We start from the raw sequence: 25,508 nt of genomic DNA on the forward strand, positions 1-25,508 counted from the left end.
GAAGATCTAAAGCGCAATCTGGCTTTCTAGAGAAATATTTGTGTGTTTTGGTTTGCCAAGAAGCACCAGTTGCTGTACTCCTGGTGACGCTCAGGCATTGCGTTTGTCTTCGGTTGTACGACAAAAGTGATCCAAATACTTGATCTGTGTGAGCAAATTCGGGCGGCCAGTTCTGAGCCAGCAGAGCGGGCTGTACTCACGCTCAGGGTGTGCACACGTGTGGGAGGGAAAACCTTTGGCAAGAGAAGCACGAACTCGAGGAGTTCCAGGTCACGTACATGACTGGATAAGAGACCTCTCCTGCCAAGTCACTGAAACTTCTCTTGTTTTCAATGAGTTCAGATCAAGCCAACCTTCAACCTGCTGCTTTCCATAGCATAAACTTTCCACAGCATAAATGTGCTGGCTTTTCATCTGTTTTCATCACATTATTACTTTTTTCCTCAATGTGCATTTGTACATAACAATGGGAACTCATTTCATACTGAATTCTGGTGGCATGAACTTCTTTTCTTCTCCAACTTGGACAAAATGATCATTTCACAAGCGTATCTGTTCCCCTGATGTACTGCAGAGCGTTCTCCAAATGTTCTGCTCATACTGCAACCCCTTCTCGTGCTTCCGTAAGCAGCCTTTGCCAGGAAAGGATGACTACGCCATCATTCATCTTCATGCTCCCTCTGCAACTTTTTGCAATATCCTGTGGTATTCAAGTCTGGCAATAAATTTCATGAACAAAACGTGGATATGTTTTCACAGGATATCATCGATCATTATTATAAGTTGGGCAACTGAATGTCAAACTCGGCTGTCTGGAGACTGTTTTGTGACCTGCGGGGCCCCCCAGGTCAATGGCAATGAGTGCTGCTGGCAGCACATGATGAAGATTGAATTTTCCTAACTTGTGACAGAACAAGATACTCACAGTATTGCATGAAAACATTTTTCTGAGTGTCAGTGCTGCATTTCACGTCATTCATACCTCCCATTCACTTGCATTGGTGTTTTGCATCTGCCAAAAGTCGAGAAATAACCCTGTATTCACAACACGCATATCAGTTATTCCAAGCTTGGCTTTTGCAACTCCAGTTTTATTTCCCCTAATTAGTTCCATTCATGGTATCTAGTCGAAAATATAATGCATTATTCTTACGCTGCATACAGCAAGTGGCAGGATTGGGACCTAAAATAATTTCAGTGCACATTTAATGCATCTTTAAAGACCCCAGAGCACCTCTTACTAAACACTGTGAGAATAAGAACATTCTAAAGTGCACAGTCATACCTGAAGGCAAAAATATTGAAAAAGTTAACTAGAAAAATACATCTTGGTTTAGTTTAAATTCTCTGTAAGCAGATCGGTGCGCGCGAGCTGCTTGTATATATAAAATCTCCACTGAACATGAGTGCAGGCATAAAGACTAACTTATTCTCCTCTTGCAGAGCGAGGGCCTAAAAACCCTAACGGCGTGCCAGCCGCCATGTGCGAGACCCTTGCCATCCTGCAGAGTGACTTGTTCACCTCGTGACGTTTGCCTGCAGCCATCTGTTACCCTTCCTCCTCTTCTGCAGCAGGGCACCATCTTTCTCCCTTCTGCCCTGGAACTGTACCAGTCATCTTTGGACACAGGAGCTACGGTGACTCTTGGACACTGTGGTGCCACGCACACACCGGTGCAGCCCCGCCACTCGTGCTGGGGTCCATCCTTTGTGCTGGATCTTGGACCCTCAACACGTGTGAGTTCTGATCCCTCAAACACGTGGTCATCATCCCCTCAGGACGAAGCCTTGGGCTTCAGAAGAGGTTGATACTGTTACCCAACAATAAAGGGGTTAAAGTTTCTGTGTAAGCGTTCCATGAAGGGTTGAGCAGGCAGTAGGTGATTTACACACACCTAAAGAAACTGATGACATGTCCATCCTTGAAGCTGTCAGGAGTGATTAAAAAGGAAACTCTTCATCCAGAACCATCTGCCCTTGGAGGGAACATCCCAGAAACTGCATAAACATTGTTATAATGTTCTTCTGAGCTGTGAACATGCAGGGACTTGGGGGAAAAAGTAATTCCGGCAAGGGGAGATGGCGACCACCGACTCACGGACCACCTATCCTAAATACACCCAGACCCAAAAGAAAGGGGCGGAGGAAGAGGACTGAGCATGGGAAGGAATTTCCATGTAAAGCGAGAGAAAATTAACCGATTAAGAATATGTAAATACGTTATGAATTATGCATGACTGTAGTGTATAACTAATTTTCTGCCCAGAAGCCGGGTGTGCAGCCAGGAGGAGAAATCCCCCGTGCACCCAGCGCTGCAATAAAGATCGCCGCTTCCTAAAACTCCAGAGCGAGTCTTGGGAAGTTCGATTTCCTTTTCAGGCATCAACACCACGAGTAACTCCGCTGCCGGAGCGACTCAGCGCAAGCAGCAAGCGAGGCGCCCCCGCCGTCGGTGATGCTCCTCTTCCTCAGCGCAGGGAGAGCCCGCGGAAAGCCCGGCGGCGCCGTGACTTTCACCCCAGCTCCTCCCGCCGACAGCCGCCGGTTCGAGGCCGCTCCCGTACCGACCGGAGCCCGGCGAGGCGCCGCGGCCGCGGGCATGCGCGGGGCCTCCCCCGGCCCGCCCGGTGCCCGCCATTGGCCCCCGGCGGCGGGGCGGGGAGGCTGTGCCCGCCCTCCCGCCGCCGTGCCCGCCCTCCCCTCGAGCCGCCCGGCCAAGTTTAAGCCGCCGCCCCCTCCCCTGCCCGCCCCGCCGCGCCGAGCCGGGCGGAGTTCGCGGGAGTTGCGCGGGCGGCCCGGAGCGAGGGGGTGCCGGCGGAGGAGGGGTGGGCTGCTGCGGGGGGCGCCCCGCCGGGAGAGCGCCCCGCCGCCGCCTATGAGGGCGCCGCGGGGCCGGGCGAGCCATGGACGGCGGCGGGGTGCCGCCCGCCCTGGAGAAGAACGCGGCGGAGCTGACGGTCATGGACGTCTACGATATCGCCTCGGCCGTGGGGCAGGAGTTTGAGCGGGTGATCGACCAGCACGGCTGCGAGGCCATCGCCCGCCTCATGCCCAAGGTGGTGCGGGTGCTGGAGATCCTGGAGGTGCTGGTGAGCCGCAACCACATCAACCCCGAGATGGAGGAGCTGCGCCTGGAGCTCGACCGCCTGCGCCTGGAGAGGATGGACCGCATCGAGAAGGAGCGGAAGCACCAGAAGGTGCGGGCGGAGGCCGGGGAGGACGCGGCGGGGCAGGGCTGGCCTGAGCGAGGGTCGGGCCCCGGCCCCGGTGGTCCCCGCAGCCGCGGGGGGAACAAAGAGGAAGGCGGGGGGGTGCGGGCCGGGATGCCGCGGAGCCGGTGGGGAGCGGGCGGGCCCCGCGTGTGAGCACGGCCGGGGCGGGTCACGGGCTCTGCGTGGATGCTGCCTTAGCGCCGCTGAAGGGTTTGGGCGTGTTGGTTTGTTTTGTGTTTTTTTTTTTTTTGCTTCCCTCCTGGAAGTTTCCTTCCTCCTTCCCTTTCTCCACCCCTTCCCCAGTCACTGCATTTCCTTCCCCTTGTGTCTCCCCGACTAGAACTCCTGCTCCATCCCCTCTCCTGAGGAGAGGATAGTGCTGCTTCCTGCTAGGCCAGGAAAGGTCAGGACAACAATATGCTTTTCTCTGCAGAGCTGTGAATGATTTAGCAGTCTAGCTCTCCTGGCACAGCCATCCGGCAGGCAAGTCATAGGAGAGGGATGGAAGACCAAGTGATCTTAGGGCAGTGTTAGAGCTGAAGAGCAGGGAAGAGCAGTCTCCCAGATGTTGTCCCTTGGCGTGATCCGAGGTGGTCGTAGTGTTCCCTGACTCCACTCCCATGAAAGTCCAAGGTAGAGATCCTTTCCCATATCCTGTTACTCTCATGAGGCTGGACGGCAGGAGCAGCTCCACTTACTGCTGTGAAAGTGGCAGATCTCTTAAACCCATGAAGATGACTGATTTAAAGAAATGTTTCTTCTAGTAAGTGACTGTGCTAAACCATCACTGCTGCCTCGTTCCATTGCTACTTGCACACACAGATTCAGAATAAAGAGGACAGAGGGAATTTCTGGAAGAGAGACCTCAAACTTCAAGAGTTGGCTTTAATTTAAATAAATTCAAGTTTTATGTTTTAAAAAGAGTCAGCTAGGGGACTTTCACTTAGCATATGAAAAATCCAGGTTAATTCCTGCAACATTATGCACAAGTCATCTCAGGGAAAGGATGGTAGAAGATCTTTAATGTGTAAAGCCCTGGTAAGCCTCCAGAGTATGAAGTAGGAAGGTCTAGAGGACAGATATGTATAGCAAACCCCTGCCTTTGCCCTTCTAACAGTCCTCACTTGGAGGCGAGTGGGTGGCCTGTTGTGCTGGTCCTGCACTGTGCCTGGGCCCTGTGCTAGGACCAAATTAGCTTGTCCCGAGCCCTAGCTGCCAGAGGTTTTTGAGGGCATATCACCTCTGGGAAGAACTGTTGTAAGTTGCATCTCCCCATTGATTGTCACAGAGACCCCTGTATTGTCAGTCAACAGTAATTCTTTATCTCAGATGCTTACAAAATGCTGTGTGGTGAAACGGATACTGAACTGGGCCCAGTAGCAACACCCAGTGTCATTGTACAAGTTAATGTTCTGTGTAGATGCTTCTGAAGTTCATAATGTGTTAAAAAGTTTCCTAAGCTGGCAACTGCATAACACTGTGCTTGCTAGATGTCAACTGATCCCTCACCAGTTAACCATCTCTGCCAGCTTCTCTAATAGTCATGAAATGCATCAGGGAACGTTCAGACAATCCAGATGAAACTTTGGCTGAAGTCCCTGTGGAACAGTAGTGTCGCATCCATCTGTGTTCCAGTATGAGGGTTTGAAGACTAACTCTTTGACAGGACAGGTTCTGGTAAGCAGAAAAAGCCAGAGACTGAGAAATATCTGTGACCCTAAAGCCTCTGAAAACCAATCTAGACAAGCTTTTAGTGGTCCTTGGCAAGCATCAGTTTATGAGATTTTAGCACTTGCCAATAAACCTGGTTTATCCCTGCCTGGGGTCTCCTGAGCTGGCTGGCATACGCTGGCTCGTACATCTGCCTTCTCTGCCTGATACTTCTGCTAACGAGGGTTCAGAAGGTAATTTCTGCTCCAATTTGTTGGGCTCCTCAATGGCAATAAATAAGTAAGCTTGCCTTGGCAAACCTTAGACTAGTTGTGTGTTTACAGTGCAGCCACACATAAACAATACGAGTTTAGATAGTTTGGGGTTTTGCATTTGTTCTATTTTGGTTTTATCGGTAAGCTTATGACTGATGAATGTGCTGGTTTATGATCTAAAGTAGGTCAGCGCGTTATTTTAGTTACAGAGTTGTAATAAGCAGCATCACTGTAAATAGTCTAGGTATTTGGCAATATAAATTTCATTACAGATGTGCTTTTTTTCTTGAGTTTTGAGTAAAATAGAGGTGATTAATGAAATTGTCTTTATTTCTTAATAAATAAGTCTGCATAGCTTACAACACCTATATGTTACTCATAATCTCTTTGTCATATAGTGTTTTCTGCAAAACTTCTAGCATTATAGAATGACAGCAACACAGTAATAAATGCTGGAACAAAAAGGCATTTGGGCTCCCAAGTCAGGAGGAACGTGATTTCCCATTATCAGAGCCAGTGTTCAAAGCAGAAGGCTGTCCTTTAATCTCTCAGCAGAGCTTATTTTAGCCTGGAGCTGTGCTCGGCGGGCTGTTGTCCGAGTGTGGTGTTGGTAGGTAGGAAAGGGGCACGCTGGATGAATGCGAAAGTCAGCGAGTGACCAGCCTGGCTCCCGTGGCTGGCACGCGGCTTTTTTTATTTGAAGCACATACCTGACAACGAAGCGGAGAATGCTCCCCCCCCCCTGCAGACACGGGATTTATGGCCAAGGCTTTTGGAACAAGCAAAGCTCTAGATGCAACTGTTTTTCCTTGAGGACTTTATACTTTTTGTCCTGATTTGACCTTTAGAGGGATTGGTGACAGCTGCTCTTGACACACAGTGTCCTGACAAATGGGAGGTGGTGTTTTGACTGGGCTCGCTGCTGCTAGCATAGATGCCACTCAGGACATTCCATATAAAACAATTTACATAACAAGCAGCACAGTTTTGGCTTGTGTTTGCCATGTGGACTAGGAGCTCCGGGTTTGCCGCACGGCATCACACGCTCATTATTTTACACTTGTGTTTCGTTAACAGAAATTTAGAGATGCTACTCTTTCAAAATGAGCATGCCCAACACTGTTGCCCCCAGCCCACGATGCGTGATGTTTCTGGGGCATTTAGAACAGCCTTTGTGGCTGTTTCCTGGGATGCAGGAGGTAGTTCTTGCTCATGTTTGGTTATCTTGTCTAACACAGCAGTCACCTTAATCTGGTCCTCACAGCAAAATGGGCCATAAGGAGCCATCCTTTGGGTACCTTGCACATCAAAATGTTTGCACTAGAAATTGTCCCCTTGTGTATTTACATTCAGCATGTAGCAAAAGGAGACTCTGGTAGTTGGTTTCTTGATGCTGGTGCTACAAAAGTAGATGTCTTCTAAGAAATTCAAAGTAATCTCATGTAATTATTTTCTATAAGAATCGTGGTAGGATTGTTACTAGTTCCATCTGTAAATAGTCTAGTCAAAGACTCTTAACGTGTTTAAAAATATAAATGTGTTGTCCTGGTCTACCCTTTAGGAATTAGAACTGGTGGAGGATGTCTGGAGAGGGGAAGCACAGGACCTTCTTACCCAAATTGCGCAGCTGCAGGAGGAGAATAAGCAACTGATGACAAACTTGTCTCACAAAGACATTAATTTCACAGAAGAGGAGTTTCAGAAGCATGAAGGCAAGTTTGATACTTCAAATTCAGTACCTGCTTTTGTTATAAAAAGCAATACTTCATACAAATATTTTTACTGGATATTCTGGCTTTTTTGCTATAGATTAATGCAGGTCTGGATTTTGGGGGTTTGTTTTTTTTTTTCCACTTGAATAGAAAATCTCAGAATACGTGGTGACACTGAAGACATGATAAGAGGTAGGAGGGAAGGAAAAGCCTGAACAACTTTTTGTTTGGCTGAGAAGCATCTCTGAAAGGAAAGTCGAGCTTCATTTTGCAAAAAACATTCTTAAGCCCTCCTTATGTTTTCTAATACAAACGGAAAAATCCATTCAGCCATGTTTATTTCACACCATTACGCACAAAAATAAGTGCAAATGTTGACCTATTCAAGATAACTGTAAACCAGCAAATTGAGATTTCTTTGTCTGCATTGTATCAGTCCACCGTATGGAGATATTCTAGGAGAATATCATGATACTCTCCTAGAACAGGAGAGACTGATTTTACCTGGTTTACCTGCCTCTAGGCTTCCCTCACTTGTTTGGGACTTATAACCACTTTAGAATAAGTGAAGAGATTTACAATCCAGGGGGTGGTGAATCCTTGGTAGGTGAAACAACCAATTTGTGGGCAACTTCTTTCTTGAGGTAGAACAAAGTCCAAGACATAAGATTCTGACTTGCAAGTACAGGTAGATTTCACTGCAGCACCTGAAACAATTGTCATCCTCAGCTGTCACCCACAGCTCAGCAAAAACCTCCTTCCCAAGAGCAGGAGCAGATGAACACATCTGTTTGCTCTACAGTTCATAGCACATCGTTTGAGGCTGCTCCATACCGAGTTCATTTAATGATACTTTGCTGGGGTTTAAACTGAGGGCTTGGAAAAAAAAATGACTGCAGCTTTGGGGATGAGGCAGCCTTGAGCTGAGCGATGGGGCGGACAGCTGAGAATCACTCCAGCAGCAAAACTTGCCTGTGATGGTGAGTCAGTCTGGAAGTGAGTGGCTTTCTGAACTGTTTGTACATGGACAGGACTCTGGTCCACTGCTCCAAGCCACAGCTTCACTTTCCTGGTAGGTTCTGATTATCTGTAAAGTCATGGCTCCCTCAAAAGGCTAACATCCTGTGTGTAGCGTGCAAAGTGACTGGCCAGTCTGAAAACCAGAGCACACAGCTGAGCTGTTGCAGCTCTCCAGTAAAGCATTAGGAACAAAGGGATATAATTTTCCAGATGCTGGAGGTTGGGATTAAATGGAGGCTTGCTGTAGGTGGATGAAACTGTCCAACACTGCCGAAGTGACACTTGCTTCCTCCCAGAGGCTGAGAAATGCTCACTTGCCCTGGAGAGGAGTATAATGAAATCTTCAAAAAGTATAAATTGTTAAACCTCTCATGATCACCGCTTTTTTAAAACAAATGCAGTGCTTTCAATGTAGGAGTCAGTTAATGGCAAAGTAGCTGCTCAACATCAGCCTTACAAACTCTTATGCAAAATTTCAGAATGGCAGTGATGAGTCATGGACCATGAAGACTATGACATCTTGTTATAAAGAATCAACTTCCCCTTTGTTTTCTCCTCTTTTTTTTTTCTTTTTTTCTTTTTCCAGTGGGTATCTAGCTCACTGCAGCTCACGTGCTATTTAAATATAGCCATACTCTTCACATCCAGCTAGCCAAGCAGATGCCAGGCATGCTTTTCATGTTATTTTTACCGTGTCTACCCAAGTATAATAACACAAACAAACCCCATAAACCCATTCCACAGATCAGATTCTGGGACCACTGATATTCTTTCGCCAAAATCATCAGTTTAAGTCAAATCACATTAATTTATAGCAACCCCATCTTATTGCTGGGACCCGTTATATCAAACCCAACTGCTTTCTTTTCAGAAAATTTTGTCGTTAGTGAATGGAGATAGATTTGTCTCAGATGAGTTGTTTGGATAGTGTCAAAAAGCAGTCATGCTGCTTTTTTTTCAGCCTCCATCATTTCATCTCATACATATAGAGTCTACAGAGGCAGGTTTTCCAGCTAAATGCTTTGTTAGCTGGACTAACTTGGACCAGGCTCCAGTCTTTGTATCTCGGCACGTTTTAGTATTGTGATCATGTCTCCCCTTAGTGGCTAGCCCCTGGGATTAACAGCTTGCTGCTTACTCACCAGACAGTTAGAGGAGTTATTTTTAGCACAGGCAAAAGAGGCCAGCGATTTGAGCGTGCAAGACTTTGAGATTCAATCCTTGCCAATTAATAGTCACATCAGAGTTCACAGAGCCTCACGTTAGCATAATGAAGGTGTTTATCAGAGAGCCAGATGCAATCCTATCTGAACAGGAGCGTTCTGCACAGAGAGCATCTGCTGAGAGGCTGAGCAGAGCAGGGTTCACGTGAAAGGACGTGTGGCAGAATATGAAATACGCAGGAGGGGTTCAATGTGAGCCTGCAAAATCCATTAATGCTACTCCTCCCAAGCTCAAACTGAGCACTGCTTGATGGTGCTGACTGATTGGAATATCCTGGTAACATGCCACAAGCAAACTTGACCCAACATGTGTCAAACAGGACAAGCAGGCTGCTGTGTCACTGCAGCGTGGGGAGCTGCGCTGTCACGCTGGCGGTGGTAATATAGACAAGCAGCAGGACCCAGCAGTTGTGTGAGCCTCTTGTGCCGGGCTGCTGAGGAACCTACAATTCCCTTTCAAAAGTGGAGGCAAACTTCTTAGTATTTAGGTAGTGACACAGTGCCACAGGCCCCCAAGTGGCACTTTGGCCTGTTGTAATAGATGTAGAAACACAACAGGAAGCAGGTCCCTAAACATAAAGGATGTTCTTTTTTCTTTTTTTTTTTTTCATTCCTTTTCCTTTTTTTTTCCTTTTTTTTCCCCCGGCTGCTTTCCTTTCTCTTGCTCCAACAATGCTATGATCACAGCAATCCACAGGAAGCTGCTCATAGGATGTGCCTAGGGAAGCCAGCTGGGTGTGCCATTTAAGATCTTGGAGATATTAGACTTGGAATCATTTAGAAAGAATTACTTTCCATTTAGGGCACTTAGTGATTTCCCTCTCCTCTTCCTCAGAGCCTGAGGAAATGGAAGAAGTGACTGTTTCACAAACACTTCCCACCTTTCCTTTCCCCTCCTCTTGAAATGAAAAGGATAATGTAGTGATCAGTGCGCACAATTGAGGCCTTTATGTTCACCAAATGTTAGGGAGAAAAATGAGCACAGTGGGAGGAAAAGCAGTCAGCACTGAAACGGTACTTTATTCTTTAAATAGCACCTGCTATCTGGAGATCTCAAAGCATCTCACAAGTACTAATGAATATAGCTGCACTCACTATTCCTAGCTCCTGCTGAGGGGAAACTACCAGTCTAAAGTTTCACTGCAGTCTCTCTGTACTTCATGACAAAGTTTTGGATTTTTTTTGTTTTTAAATACAGCTGATGTTTTAGGCCCCAGCCCTGAGACTGGCTGCAGAGGGCGGATCCAGGAACCTGTAGTGAGATTTGTGGATACAGTGGTGCATCAGGCCTGTGTTGTGATAGGAGAGTGTGGAGTTTTTAGAAGAGTTAAGCAGCTGTAAGTGTCAGTGTCCTCCCTGGTGGGTATGAGCTCTTAGCATAGTGAAGAACTAAAATTTTCCTGCGAACAACTAGAACCTAGAGCAGAGAGGTGATGAGGGCCAGGGTCCAGAAATAGAGCAGGCAGACTTACCACAGAATTAAAAAAGATGAGAACGTAATGCTAGAATGTGAACTCCATGTCACACTCAGCCGTTTCCTGGGGTTTGTCAGGAACACGTCCTCTGAACCAAATTCCCAGCCAGCTGTGATCACCAGTCCTTTTCCCAGCAGAGCAGTTAGCTGTTCTCTGCTGTACCACAGCTCCGGGAGATTCTGGCTCCTTTAGCAATGAGGGACTGGAGCTGCTGTTCCCCCCGTTTGCAATGGCACACTGTTTATGCCTGCATGGGAACCCACAGCTGCTGCAGGAGCACACATCCACCACGAGTGACTCCCTTTCCCTCCCTCTCACGTTTGTCTTGCTTTACTGTGTTATCCATCAGTTCCAGCCGTAGACAATCTGTAAGCTGGAGTTCCTAAAGACACGCAGCCTACGTTCTCCTGCAGGAGCAACTCTGGGTTTCTCTGATGAGGGAAGAACATAACCAGAGAGCCTGAGCTGATGTTAGAAAGCAGAGACTTGACTGGTTGGATACAGTCCTGCTTGGACTGGATTTTGGCTGGGGTAGCCACATGTTGCTCTGGTCACAGCTTTTCATCTTCAAGCCATGCTATGGGATGTTGTCCAGCATGTTTTGTGTGATAGCTTAGGACCATCAAACTGCACGCCCCTGTGTGGTTAGCAGGAGAAGTTAGTGTAGCAGATCTATCATCTCACCCAGCCAAATCATCTGGTCTGTGTTTGCTCTGAAGAGCCCATCACCGTAGTGCCAGGAGTTCTCAGTTATCTCCATAACAGCAAATAATGGAAGAATGTTTCCTGTTTTGTGATTTATGACGTTTCCTAATGATTTGTGGGTCAAATTTCAGGTTAATCTAATAATTTATTTTCAAACAGGATCAATGTTGGATTCTTGGCAATGTTCCAAACACCTTTCACAAGTGAAATGCCATGTAGTTTTTTTCTCTGAAGTACGGTTATTCTAAATATGAATTATCATACCATAGGATGGGGAAAGGGTTGTGAAACTTGAGGAGAAAATACGTGACAATAATTCAGACTAAATTTCTGTTGTAGATTCAGGGTAGGGGTGCCCTCTGAAGGTCCTGCTTCATCTCCCTTTCACCCAACACAAAACTGGGTTTCAACATAAAATCATTCTAGTCCAGTGCATCTCAGCTGGTTTGGATCTAGATGCAATCCACAACAGTGACGTGTTTAGATCTTGCTGAGGATCCAGATCATCTTTTTTTACAATTTTCACAGGGTCTTGGCCATTTGATTCTACAGATTGTCATGCAAATAACCAAGCTCCCTGGGGCATGGTGTGAATACTGAGGCAGCAAGGTGTAGCAGTGTCACTGCACGGTTATAAATGTTTCTGAGGACTGTCAGTTCTGTTTTTAAGAAGTTTCTGTGCAGTGGCTTTATGGAATAGATTCTGTCATCTGTTTTCCCTGTTGCTCTTGAAATAACCTTTAAAGCATCTTTGACAGCTTCTCTGTAATTCTGCCAGCAGGCAACTTCCGGAGTCTTTACCTAAATATTTCTCACTGTTACTGTTCTCAGTCTCAGCAGCGCCTGATTGTTCTTAGTTTGTGCTCTGTGTTCTTTTTTTAACCAGGAATGTCAGAAAGAGAGCGACAAGTCATGAAGAAGCTGAAGGAAGTGGTAGATAAACAGAGGGATGAAATCAGAGCAAAGGACCGGGAACTCGGACTTAAAAATGAGGATGTAGAGGCTGTAAGTAGCTCTTAGTCTTCCTGTTTCTCTTCTTTCTCACCCATACTTCCATACCTGGTTTCAAGTTTCAAGTTAATGTAGAATGTGTAAGCAATACCAGATTATTAGTCCAGTAACTGAAGCATTTGGCGTAACTGTGGAGTGTCCAAAATGGTTAGGTAGTCTTCAGTGCAGACACAGAACATCTGCTGCGTTCCGAAGGACCAGGCACACTTGGAACGTGATTGGAAACCAGTTTAACAAGAGAGGAAGATGGGGGAAGGACAGGTTGCTTTGTTTGTTTCCTTATAGACCTGATATCTCTCCCCTTTCATGAGAACAGGACAGGTAACTTTCTCTGGCTTCTTGAGTCTCTCTGCTTCGGCAGCACAAACTTCCTCAGCACCCCCACGCCTCACCCCACCTGCAGCTCCTTGCTGTAGGTGGGTGGGCTGCTGTGTTTGATACACGCTCTCTGCAGAGTTTGGCAGCAGGCATTCCACACGCACATCCCACGCCAGGGATGCAGTGTGGTTTACCTCTTCGCACAGGAAGAGGGGAGGGGGAAGGGGCCTGAGCCCAGCCCACTTACTTTTGCCAGCAGTCAGCAGACAGTCACCGAGAGGATGGGTGGCCCTGGGGACCACAGCACAGAGATCCGGGTTTAGTCTTAGATGAGTCACAGACTCCACTGTGACTTTGGGAATGACATGATGTCTTGGTTCTTTCTGTGTCAGGAGGAATGACCTCCTTACCCATATTTTGCTTCCCATCCTCCCGCTGCCTCTTCTCCTCAGGCCATGGGACTTTTCTGGTGCTAGTGAGGGCCAGACCTGGATGATCTCTGCTCTACCCACATTCCTCTGGCAGGTGCTATGGGCTTTCAAATTGGTGCTGTCCATACAGTGCCCAGCAGGTCACATCCTGCCTTAGGAGAGAGCCTAAGAGCTCAAAGCAAAGTACTTAACATATAAATGGAATACTAAGGATTCCTCTGGCTTGTCTTTCTTCTACTCTGGGTTAAGATTTGATTCAGAATTCTGTAAGCCACTCTATCCTTGAACATTACTTTTTGAAACATAATATCAGAAGTGATGGATTTGCTTTTAGCTGGAGAATTCCCTGACTGCAACTATAGTAGATATTTAAATATTAAAAAAAAAAATGATCTGAGGGTGAGGAGGAGGAGAAGGGGGGAGAATTTTCCAGATTAAATCCAACAGGAACCCACTACTTTTTCTTTAACATAATGTGTGGGACTTGGGAGTCACGGCTGATGGCTGGATGGATGCTGACCTATTGCATCAATGTTTTGCAGCTTCAGCAGCAACAGAACAGGTTAATGAAAATTAACCATGACTTGCGGCACCGGATCACTGTTGTTGAGGCTCAGGGGAAGGCACTGATTGAGCAGAAGGTGGAGTTAGAAGCATATCTGCAAACCAAGGAGCAGGAGATGGGCAACCTGCGAGCAGAGCTCGGGAAACTGAGAGAAAAACTACAGGGTGAGGACAGCCAGAATGGGGAGGAAGTAAAGGTAAGAGGCACTTTAAATCACTTTTTAAACAGCCTTTTTAAAAGCTCTGGACTTCATACCAAGTACTTTTTCTTCGGATAAACGTGATTGATACACCTCAGAGGCAATGGTGGGACTCGAGGACAGCATCTTGTGTTCAGGTGTGGCATACAGAGAGTAACATCACTCATTGCACTATGACAGGAAAGGCTCTGTCAGGGTGGATGATGACCCAGTGGATCAGACTCCTCTTTCCTAAAGAAGGGAACCGATCACGCAGAAGGCAGAGTGGCAGCAGAAGTTAGCAGTGGGATGTCTGCTTTAGAGAACAGGTCTCCCCTTAGACTTGGCTGCCCATCGTCCATCCTAGGAAGTATAGCCTTTGGGTCATGCAGTAGGCTGCAGAATTCATAGATTTCATAGATTTCTAGGTTGGAAAAGACCTTAGAGATCATCCAGTCCAACCGTAAGATCAAGATACCAGATAATACCAGATAATAATAATCAAGATACCAGATAATACCAGATCAAGATACCAGAAAAAATCATTGCTTTGAAAGAGAGTATTCTATTAAAAACATCGTGAGGCAATCCAAAATCTCTGGAGTATCAGCCGTTAGTTTGTATTGGAAGCACATAGTGTTTTGGTAGTGCTGTATTAGTACGTTTGGCTCCGTTTTGTTTGTACACATCAACCCCTTCCCCCAAAGGAAAACAAACTGATCCCTCAACAGTCTGGGTTTTCCAAAAGATAAACAGCTGACAAGTAGCTTAAGCCTTGCCGAGTATGCAAATATGCAAGCCCTAACGGGTCCCAAACGTGCAATGCACTGTGACAGTGGTGGCACGAGAACCATGGTAGAAAAGAAATGGTGTCAGAAGAGGTCCCAGAGGCAATGCAGAACTCAGCAGTGCTTATGCCACTTCTGATCTGCCAGGACTAAGCTGGTCTTTTGCTACCAAATCAATATATCAATATTTGAAGGCACCTTTTAGAAGAACCAACTTTGATCTTATTTCTGCTTTTGCTTCCTATTAGAATTTGTGCAGTGAAGTGTTGCTAGCACAAATGTTCATGAAAAGCAAATGTTACTGCTTTCATACTCAAGTACTTGCAGGAACAGGCAAAGTGACAATCTGCAAATGGAGCTGGTGCTGAGATCAGAGCAGTGGCAATGCAAACTTGAGGGCAGCTTCCTGAGAAAAAGATGCATCTCTGTTCTCTTGCATCCCTTAGTCCTCATTCTGGTTCTTACTATTTTTCTTTGTGCATATGATGCTATTTCTCTCTTCCTAAAGCAAACGTGCTGTATTTCCCTTTCCTAACGCTGCTCTTAGAAGAGTACAAAGTAGGATAAGGGGTATTGTGATATGAAGTAACTTAGGGGAACACTGTCATACAGAGCTGTTTGGCTGGATGCACTGGGAAGAGCTCCAGTACCAAGCAGCACTGTAAATGCCTTCTAGACTGCAGCAGAGAGTGAAACTTCCCGTTCACTTGTAGGCAGGAATATACATCAAGAAGCAGAGGCAAAGGCTGATGGGGCACCCTGGTCCCCCCTGCAATGTGACAGCCAGTGTTACGCTACCATGTCACTGCCAAATTTGGCAAGCACTGTGTTAATAATGAAAAGGATGATTTCATTGCTGTTAATTCAGCCAGGACACACAGCTTCATAAATGGGGCTGTGGAGCCCAGGCCTGGAGCCAGCAGGAGTGAAAGTGTCTTCAGTCTCTGGAGAGAAAGGATGCATTCTTTACCTCTGTCTAACTCATCAGTTCTGAGGCAATGGTGCGTCTTCTAATTAGAGCCGTTCCCTGCTCTCCCTGCCAGGATGATGGTTAGACAGGAACTGCAGCGGCAAGCAGAAAGCTGGAATAGCTACGTGCTCTGGAATGGACGTTGCTTGTTGGCTTCAGTCAAGTGCATTTGCATTGGTGACAGGCTGCTCAGTCTTTGCTGATTAGAGCAAAAACAGCTTCTTTGGGCAAAAGTGTGGGGCAAATATACAACCAAAAGAAGAGGCATCAGCTCAGACATCATCTAGGAGGAATGAAGAAAAGTGTTTGGGAAATTTCCTTTGAACCTCCTGTTAGATGGCATCAATCTTTATTTATTGCAGTCTGTGTAAAGAAATGCATATGGATGGATGGAGTGAATCAAAGAAATGGACAAGCCAGCGTTGCTCTGCTGCTTCGTCCCTGCAGGATAAGGACTGCAGTCCTGGCTGTAGAAACTGATGTTGCACGAACCTTAGCCCAGCCCAGTTTAACCTGCAATCATGTATCAATAGATAGCAAAACTGTTTTACCAACACATGAGCTCAAAAGAGGGTAGGATTAGGCTCACAAAAAATGGACTATGTTTCAGAATTTCGGTACTTAGCTCCTCAAATTTCCAGCTTGTATCCCAGCCTGGCGTCACTGCAACACAGGAGCTCGGAGGCTCAGTACTGGGAGGGCGAGTGGCCAACCTGGCTGCTGGCATCTCTGATTTCATGTGCTGGACTCTAGTCAGTCCTTGCAAAAAGCATCACATTTCACATGTACTTTGCTGCATCTCAAATCTCCTGTGCTGGAACAGAGCGCCTCGCGTTTATTTGTATTGTGAGAAACCCTGCAGACCTCTGAAGGCTTGTAGCTGCTTTTCAGCATCTTCATTCCGAGTACCCTTCCCAGAAGCCTGTGATTTGTCATTAACTGATGCTCAGCTCTGTGCAGCCACTGAGGAGAACCACCATAGAGGACCTGAACAATGGTCCTCTGTGTGCTGTGCTTATACAGACCACATTTTCACAAGCGGATGAGCCAAATAGTTCCGTGCAAGTGCTAGAGTCTACCTGGGTGACAGGAAGTGGCTCCACGGGCCTGGGAATCCAACCACGTCCCTAGAGTGTAAGTTCTGGCTTGTTGAGAGCAGCAGAAACTGGAGGGTGGGAGATAAAATTCCTCCAAGCTTTCAGTGAACTCTTCTCACAGGAGAAGAGGCAGGGGCGCATGTGTCTAAACACTTCATCTAGCATTCATCTGTCATTTTCTTCCACTTTGTAGCTAGATCCTGGTGCTAACACCAATCCTGCTTTTTTAATAAAGGCATTAAGGAGATAGAAACTTAAATCTCCACTGGATATGTTTATTCAGCCATCTGGAGCCATCTCTTTGTGGGAGCTGAGGAGCCATCTCTTTGTGGGAGGAGCTGGAAGGAACTGTCAGGATCTTTGCTATGCAGTTTTTTCAATGTTTATATAAAAGGCTGATGTTTGATTTACCCCATTTGTTAAAAGTATGAATTCCTTAAAGTGACTTGTTTATCAAAAATTGGACTATACGTTTTCACTGGACTCTGGCAGTCTGCATTCCACAGGAATTTATCCACAAGAAAACTTACCACCTATAAGGTGGCTCAGATGGGACCCTGTGTTCGGGCCTGCTAGAAACAATTGGTGTTTTTTTGTTTTCCCAAACATGAAAGATTCCTGTGAGCACAGGGCTTCGATTGTAGGTCACAACACTTAGGTCTTCCCTGTTTGGAAGCTTCCCCCAAACACCAGTTGGAGAGAGGTAAAATGGAGCTCAGATCACCTTTCAGAGGCTTGCCACGGTCTCACCAGTCCTCTGTGTGTCACCCATCAACCTGTGCAGAGGAAAGAACAGAGCGATCAGATCACTGAGCTGTTCTTGCTGATGGTCTTTAACATGAAAAACAAATTCCTTCTACATTTTTTTTCCTCTTAAAATTGCTGTGTTTCTCTTAAAAGAAGATGTAATAGTGCTGAAAGGAAGAGGTTGGGAAATAAACTGATAAATGCTTCGAACTCCTCAGGCATGCACTCACATGGTGAATTTAAAGCCTGCATTTCACTTCCTAGGCAGAACCAAACAATGATGACTGCTTCTCAGAGTCAGAAAAGATGGCAATGGACTTAAAAGATCCGAATCGTCCAAGATTCACCTTGCAGGAGCTTCGGGATGTCCTTCATGAGAGGAATGAATTGAAATCTAAGGTGTTTTTACTTCAAGAGGAGCTTTTATATTACAAAAGGTAAGTAAGATCTCCTCTCCTGTTGCAGGCTGTACACGGAGGAGCCATAGGGCGGGTCTAGAAACAATAAATGTGCTCTTAAATAGCTCCAACAAGCTTATCTTGCTGCAAAGGCTTCAAGTACAGATTGCAAGCATACAGCTTTAGTTTGAATGTGGTTCCTCAAAATGGGGAAAAACTATGTCCTTCCCTAACTCCCATCTTCCTCCTGAATCTTAGAAAGGTTACAAACATTTAATACTTGTGAACTTCAAAAATTAGGATAAGAGTGGGTCTAAAATGAAAATTCTAGAACTTTTAGTCAATGCATTCCTTTTCTCCCTCTCCTTGTCACAATGGGAAGAAAATATTGAAAGGAGACCCAGTTCTAGGTGCTGTTCCTTGGTTGACAGAAAAATCTCCCATTGATTTCAGTGAACTCTGAACAGATCTGTTTGCATTTCTTCATCAACAGTACACCTCAGATTGAATTTTAGAACTTAAGAGTGCTTCCATGGCTTGGGAGGAGAACATTAATTGTATTTTCTTCCTTTCAAGTGAGGAAACAGAAGAAGAAACTAGATCCCCTCAACCTACACCCATAATTCAGTCAAAACCCTCAACTCAGCCTGAATCTGGAATCAAACGACTGTAAGTAGCATATTTTCTAAGGATACTGGATATAGCTGCAAATACTAAATGTTTCTTATGGGCAGGACAATTTTAAAGAATTTAAAAATTAAGATAACCACATCCCTAATGTATATGGGAGAGACATTGGAGGAGCACTTGACAGGTATCATGAAACAGCAGTTGTCTTTGGACATAACATCTAGTTCTGGGTCAGCTTTCAGTCTCGGATTATTTCCTGTGATACTTTTTGCTCCCTGTGTGCAGACACCAGTAGGGAGTCCAACAGTACTCCATGTGCTTGTGTTTAGGGGCCAGACTGGTGTGCCCAAGCAGCCCACTCCAGTTGTAGTATTTCCTCCGTAAGTACCCTAGTCAGGCTAACCAAAAGAGCGTGTGTTGCAGTGTTTTACTACAGCTGGTATGAGCTGATGAGCCCTTCAAGACAGACACTGAATTTTCCTGGAGAATTTTCTTGTCTGAGCCACGTAGTCATACTCCAAAGGGAGGGGCTACTAACTGTAGTCTTATCCAGAGCACGGCTCAGCCTGTCCCGTGTGCCCAAAACTGAGGTTAGTGCTGGATCTCAGTGTGCAAGGATCGTAGGAACAATGCTCCCGCTCAAGTGCAGGTCCCAGTTCCTTAACACACAGATCCTAAGGCCACTGGCCCCCAGGTCGTGCTCAGATGATGTGTAAAGACTCTTGTTCACAAGTAAAACCAGCTGCAGACCTGTAGCAGCTGGGTGTGGAGAGCAAGGTTTCCCCGTGACCTCACTGTGCCCATTTCCCTGTTGACCTAAGCCTTTAGACTCCAGCTTACACTAAGTGTACAGCACAAAATCCTTTTGTGTGCTGAACAAATTTGCTGCTGGAAAGGATGCTGGCTTTCTTGGCTATAAACAACCCCACCTTCTTCTGGTGAAGTATTTAATGTTGCTATCTGAAACCTTAGTATTTCACTTAATTATAAAATCACAGTGTTAGCCAATCCATTCGTCTGCTGAAACTCCCTCCTTGTACATTTATTTATTATTATTTATACCTCTTGTAACCTTACAGCAAGTCTTTGGATTTTCGTGATACTGGAAGCGTAACTTTTTTAACTGTAAAAATTATTTTGGAACAGCCATTTTTTTCCACATAAAAAGCTCTTCCATCCTATCCCCATATCCATAACCTTCAGTCCTTGTTTAATAATAACAGCAGCCCTGTGAGCGTAAGTTCCATTGGAAAATCTGCACTGATCCAAAACACCATAAAGTCAGGAGGGCACTTTTGATTATTTTCAGTACACTCCAACTTCTGTCTGTGCTGCTTGGTTTGCTGAGGGAACCCTTCCTCTCGCATGACTAGAAAATACACTTTGAGTTTGGACTTTTCATTCTGCAACTGTGGTGAGAATAGTACTTTGCCTTATAAGATCTCCACTGTAAAGCTTCTCTTTCCTTTTACATTTATTTTAATACTTTTTAAAGCTCATCCCATTGTGGGGAATGGCAGTTTGTGTTGATTGCAGTTTCCATGCTTGATTTATGACGCAAAGGCAGCATAAAAATGTAAATAACACAAGACAGAGCACACGCTGACGAGGTATTAGCTTTGACTCTGCCTTCTGCATCCACGTGTAAGCCACGCAGGGAGCGTGGCAGGAAGCACGTAAGTGTTTTCAACCAGTTATCTCGGTGCTTTCTTCCTCCCAGTGAATTTATTAGTGAAAACCTGTTGAGCATCAGGCCATTCAATCAATGCACGTTTTCAGACACCTGTCTAATCTTTCTGGTTTTCAGATTCTGTGTGAAGTTCCTATAACTAAAACAGCACACAATAAAACATAAAATCATCTTGTTTTGGCCCCTTTCAGAGAAGGGAAGAGTCCTCTTGTGCCAGACAGCGGAAGCATGTATTGAACCTGCTGTTAAGATGAAATTACTTCCTTCAGATGTCATACTCTGTCCCTGAGTTTCTTTCTGCTCTCTCTTCATTTATTCATCATATTAAATAAGGGAAAATAAAACTGTCTACTTAAGTAACTTGAAGGATGGTAATAATTTTCAGGTTTGTCTTATTCTTGCAGCCTGTCTGGATAGGATTTGTCTAGTGTGGGTTTATCTTCTTTCTCTCCTCCTCTCTGTGTATATTGCCAACAGTGTACTTGTAGACTGCTTTAAAAAGACAGGAAATTAAACAAAAAGCCAAAGTATGAAAATAGGGGACAATGTTGCTGTCCTCTCAAGAGAAGTTTTATGCTTGCCTGTGTCATCTGCCCTTTTTTGCTTGACCACACAGCAGTATCTCAGGGAACAAGACGCGTGTATGTAGCCTGTGCCACCTTGGATGCGCTCAGGTGATTCTGTGCTGCATCCCTGTAAAGGAAGGAAAAAAGAAGTTACAGAAACCAACGTTTTTTCACTCCCAGGGTTTGCACATTTCGGGCAAACTCTGCGTTCTCATCTCAGGCTGATTGATTTCTACATTTGTCTCTACCACATCACATGTCAGAGTTTTGATGAAATAATGTAACCAGGAGGCTTTACTGAGGAAGGAAAGTACAAGGATTAAAAATGCTCCCTCTGTTTTGGGCAGAAAACACCCTTTTGTTTTCTCTTTAAGGATACATGCTTGTTTGTCAGTGATGTAATGCCTGAAACAGCCATAAGTTTTCTTCCTATTCTTGCAGTCTACAAAAGCTGATGTGTCTGTCTCGTTTCTGCAGCTCACGGACCATGCCACAATGCATAAAACCAGAAGTCCTAGCTACTGCTAATGATACAATGTTCACTTGTTTGTTTTCATTTTTAACCTAAGAATAGCAGTGAGAGTGACTGTGGTGGGGAGAGCTGCGTTTGGTCACAAGTGAAATGTCTCTCATGATTTCAACTTAATCTTTAATTGACATTAGTCCACAGTTCAAAAAAATATTTGGCACAAGGGAGAACCTCTGAGGAGAATCGTTAGAAAAACAGAGGGTGTTCCAGGTATGGATGAAGGTGTGTTGGCAGGTTTGTGTGGGGCTGGCTGGGCACGGAGCACCTAGCCAGCGTTGCTCTCTCAGCCTCTAAGTTGCATGAATTGTATAATGCATAGTAAAAGTGCTGAATTCTTACAAAGAAACAGTCTTGCTACTAGCCAGCCAGAAAACGTTCCTGCTGGAGTAGCTGCAAGGTGTCAAATAAGTATTTAGCTGCCTGCAGTTGGCATCTTTCTGCATGTGAAGCAACGCAGGTTCTTTTGGGACAGATACACGGGCCCTTTAACCAAGTAGCTCGCAGGGGAAGTTAGTTCAAGGTTTCCCCTGCGATACTGGTTTTTAACTGGAAACTATCAACTGTAACACTTGTAAAATCTTTAACTGTAATGCTGGTCCTGTCTAACCCTGTTTTCCGTGCAAATATCCAGTAGTCACAGCAGAGTCCCGTTTTGTATTCCTTAACATACACCTTCATCCTTCATTTCATGATGTACGTGCCTGTTTGTCTCTTGGGAAGAAAGATGTGCTCTCTGCTCTGCATTGCTAGAGGTGGTAACACCTTGATGAAACCCAACCCAGATTGCAGGCTGCCTCACAACAGAAAAGTGGTATCTTTTAGAAATCCAAAAGCAATTTGAACTGTGACAATGACTGCTTTTTCTAAATAAGAGTTTTTCACTGAGGAGAGCTGTCTTGGGTGATGCAGATCCACCTCTCCCTGTAACATGTCCTGTGTGGTAATTCAAAGTAACCCCGTGTATCATGTTTGCCTCTTTTCTTTTTAATGGAATGCTTTTTCTTTCCCTTGCTCCAGTCTTATCTCTTCTGTGTCTGTACTTTCCTGACCAGGATCTTTACAGCCATAATGCCCATGGTAGCAGCTGGATTGATTCCAGACGATCCCACATTGCAGCCAATAAGAAGACTTGTGTCCCTTGTAGGAATTTTTTTTTTTTAATGTTTGGTACCGTGGTTTCCTTTTGCATGACCCCGTGTTAACGTGCACTGCTGGTTGCATTCTCATCGGCTGCCTGTGGGATCACAGCAGAACAAAGTGCCAATCAGAATGACCAGTCAGTGCACAACTCATCCTAGTCCTCCATGCTCATCCTCCAATATTGACATTTTATCACCTTTTGCCTTAATGTTACCACGCTAAACCAATCATTACTCCTTGGAAAACTGTTGCAATATACAGTTTTAAGCAGCGTCTGTTAGTTTTGCTTACTAAGTGTGCCTATCCACAATTCACACCAGTGCTTTTTAAGAGACTCATCTCATTCTAATGGCTTGTTACAAGTCAGTTAGATTTACAGAATGTCATGGCTGAGATCTACATTAATTTCCAATGTTAATTATGGGCTGTTGCTTCCATGTCTTTTTATCTATGCGCTGTAGATTTTGTCTCTAATTATGTATTTTGGAGTAGAGTATACACTCTCGATGATCAATTCTATCATCCTGTTCTTGGCTGTCCCTGGAAGACGTACTGATGATTGTCAATGCGAAGTCTCTTTGCATTAGAACTGCTGCTTTAGTGATCCTTACATTCACAGCAGCAACAGAGTATTTAAATTCCTTTACTCTCCACACAGACATGCTTTTTCCAAACGTCCTCCATGAGAGTTTTCTAGGCATAATAACAATTTGCATTGTTTCAGAAGGAAATAAAAAAAGCCCTAACCCTTCTGCTTTGTGTAGAGATTTTACAAACATGTTTTTCTCTTCATTTCATGATAAAGTGAAAAATTACTGAACTGTGACATTTGAAACTTACTGCACAAATACAGCAGTCCTCTGTGTGGTCTTCAAGATAGCAAGCCTGACCATGCAGGACCAGACATAGTCAGCAGAAAGCCTTGGTGACTAGACACTTCTTTTATCAGCTGGAATTGGATCTGGCCCTGAAAAGGCATAGCATATGCGTGTGAATTTATGGGCTCTTGTGATGAAGGTGGTAGAAAAGTATGAGGCTAATTAAATGCAAAAGACTTATTTCACTATTAAGGCTGCACATTCGAAGCCAGGAAATGCAAAAGTTCAGGTCCTGCTAGCAATGTTAGTTATCTGGCATTGCACTCGCATAGCATTTGATATCACTTTCTAGTCAAGAAATAATTATTCTTAGTATTCTTGATGTTCTTATCATCATGCTTACCTGCACATATGATAGGATATTTTCTCAGGAAAACTGCCTTAAACCTCCTCTGACACTCAAATACAGCCTCCTGTGACTAAAGACATCGAAGGCAGAATTCTGTGGTCTGCACAAGGCGGCTTGGACAGTTGGGATCATGGGAGACTCAAGGGACTGTGGGTGGAGGAAGAATGCTGAGGACGGTGGGGAGTGGACACAGGGTCAGGTTTATGCCCTGACAGATGTTCCATCACCTGTCAAAGTCGAGTTTGTCTTTGCATCGTCTCTTACTGTAGAAGCATTTAGCAATTCCCATCCTGGATCTGACCCGCGTTATGCTTGGTACTGTGCAAGCAAACCAGTATTTACTTCCTAAAGTGCACCATTAAAGCCACAAGGGTATGCAGCTAATTCAAACCTTTGGTAGCTGGAACCACAACTTTTGCATTTCTCAGCAGACCTAAACTCTGCACTAACACCTCTCGTACCGGACTCACGATGAACGTTGAATTTGCCTAATCAAGTAACTTCACCCTTTACAAATAAAACGATACTAAGGGGTTTTCCAACTGTATTTTTTTAGCTCTGCTGTCAGCTGGCAATTTGTTGTTGTATTAAATGGCTGTTGGTTCACATAGGTCATTATCTTCGAGCACCCAAGCCGTGTGACAGGAAATGACGTGCACACTTGTGTGCGTTTGTTTAGAGCCTTCATCCTGCAAACCCTTGTGCACGTACGTGCATTTGTTCATTTGTTTTTGCAGGAGTCAAGTCTCTGTAGCAAAATCTGTACGCTCGATAAAAATGTGAAGGCTTATTTTCTTATCTGATGGATTTCCCTGCTGACACCCTTAAAAACATTCTCTATTTCTGCTTTATGGTAAATCATACAGATTTAATGCCAAAGATACCACTTTACTTATGCCAAGAAACTAACCTGTATTGTGTCGCTGCTTTATCTCAGGGCTGGGGAAGGGCGAATAGACATCTAGAATGAAACTGCACCTTGTAGAGTCAACAGCATTTAGAGCTTATCTGAAGCTTCCATAGCCAAACCGCTTGAGATTGCAATGACTTCATCTCTAACAACATTTTGACATGCGCTCCCATCAGGCTTCACTGCCTTGGTTTTTGCAGATGCAAACAGATTTTTTTGCTCTGTGTTTTGTTGTGCTGTGTATCGTGTCGGGTGTTTGAAGTGTTTTCAAACGGTAAACAGTCTTCTTTCTTTTCCCTCCTCTCCTTTACTCCTCCCTTCCCGGAAGGTTTAGTTTCTTCTCTCGTGATAAGAAACGTATGCAGGCATCACAGAAAAACGTCCACTTCCAGGATACTTTTGGAGAATGGTCAAATTCAAATAAAGATGACTCCTACACCGAACAAGGACAAGAAGCCCTGCAGCACCTGTGACTAAAACCCTGAGGTGTTCCGTTTACCGCAGTAGATCTTGACAGTCTAGTAACAAGAAGCTTCTGTAAAGAAATCTGGCAGCTCGTCACTTTTATTTGCCTCGCACACCCCAGTGGTTGTGTTTCAGATGTACTCTTCCAAAGGGATCCCGCACTGTTTACTTGGTGACTGTTTGCTGAAAGCAGAATCCAAGCTTTGTTGATACCCTGGGACATCGAAGCTTCTAGATGACTTGTTTTGTGCTGAATAACAAGTCTATGGTCTTGTTGATGCATTAACTACAGTAACACAAGCTTCTTTAAACCAAAAAGAAAGGACCTGTGCCATTATTAGAAGTTTGTTTGCAGTGTACAGTATCTAGTGGCAAAGACTCTTTTACCCTGTTTGTTAACACTATCGGTTGTTTGCTTTTTATTTCTGTAAGAATTTTTTTCAAGAGGGATACGACAGCTGGCCGCTCCCCGTGGCAGGTCTTAGCACTGCTGTCTGCTGTCGAGTTCAGCTGGCATCTGCGTTTTGCAGAGTAAACACCTGGAAATCCACCCGATTTAAACTGACAAACTGGAGT

At 45.0% G+C, this 25,508-nt stretch overlaps 1 protein-coding gene across 1 annotated transcript; it reads left to right on the forward strand.

Moving 5' to 3' along the window:
* The first annotated feature begins 2,888 nt into the window (after positions 1–2,888).
* On the forward strand, positions 2,889–24,940 carry RILPL1 (Rab interacting lysosomal protein like 1). The gene is made up of 7 exons (XM_086623521.1): positions 2,889–3,197; positions 6,699–6,849; positions 12,159–12,277; positions 13,575–13,793; positions 17,642–17,814; positions 18,352–18,444; positions 24,796–24,940. Exons 1-7 carry the CDS (start codon positions 2,904–2,906, stop codon positions 24,938–24,940), a joined length of 1,194 nt encoding a protein of 397 aa, XP_086479647.1. The 5' UTR covers positions 2,889–2,903.
* Positions 24,941–25,508: the final 568 nt, after the last annotated feature.

This window comes from Tauraco erythrolophus, chromosome 19, assembly GCF_009769465.1.
Source record: "Tauraco erythrolophus isolate bTauEry1 chromosome 19, bTauEry1.pri, whole genome shotgun sequence".
Taxonomy (NCBI): domain Eukaryota; kingdom Metazoa; phylum Chordata; class Aves; order Musophagiformes; family Musophagidae; genus Tauraco; species Tauraco erythrolophus.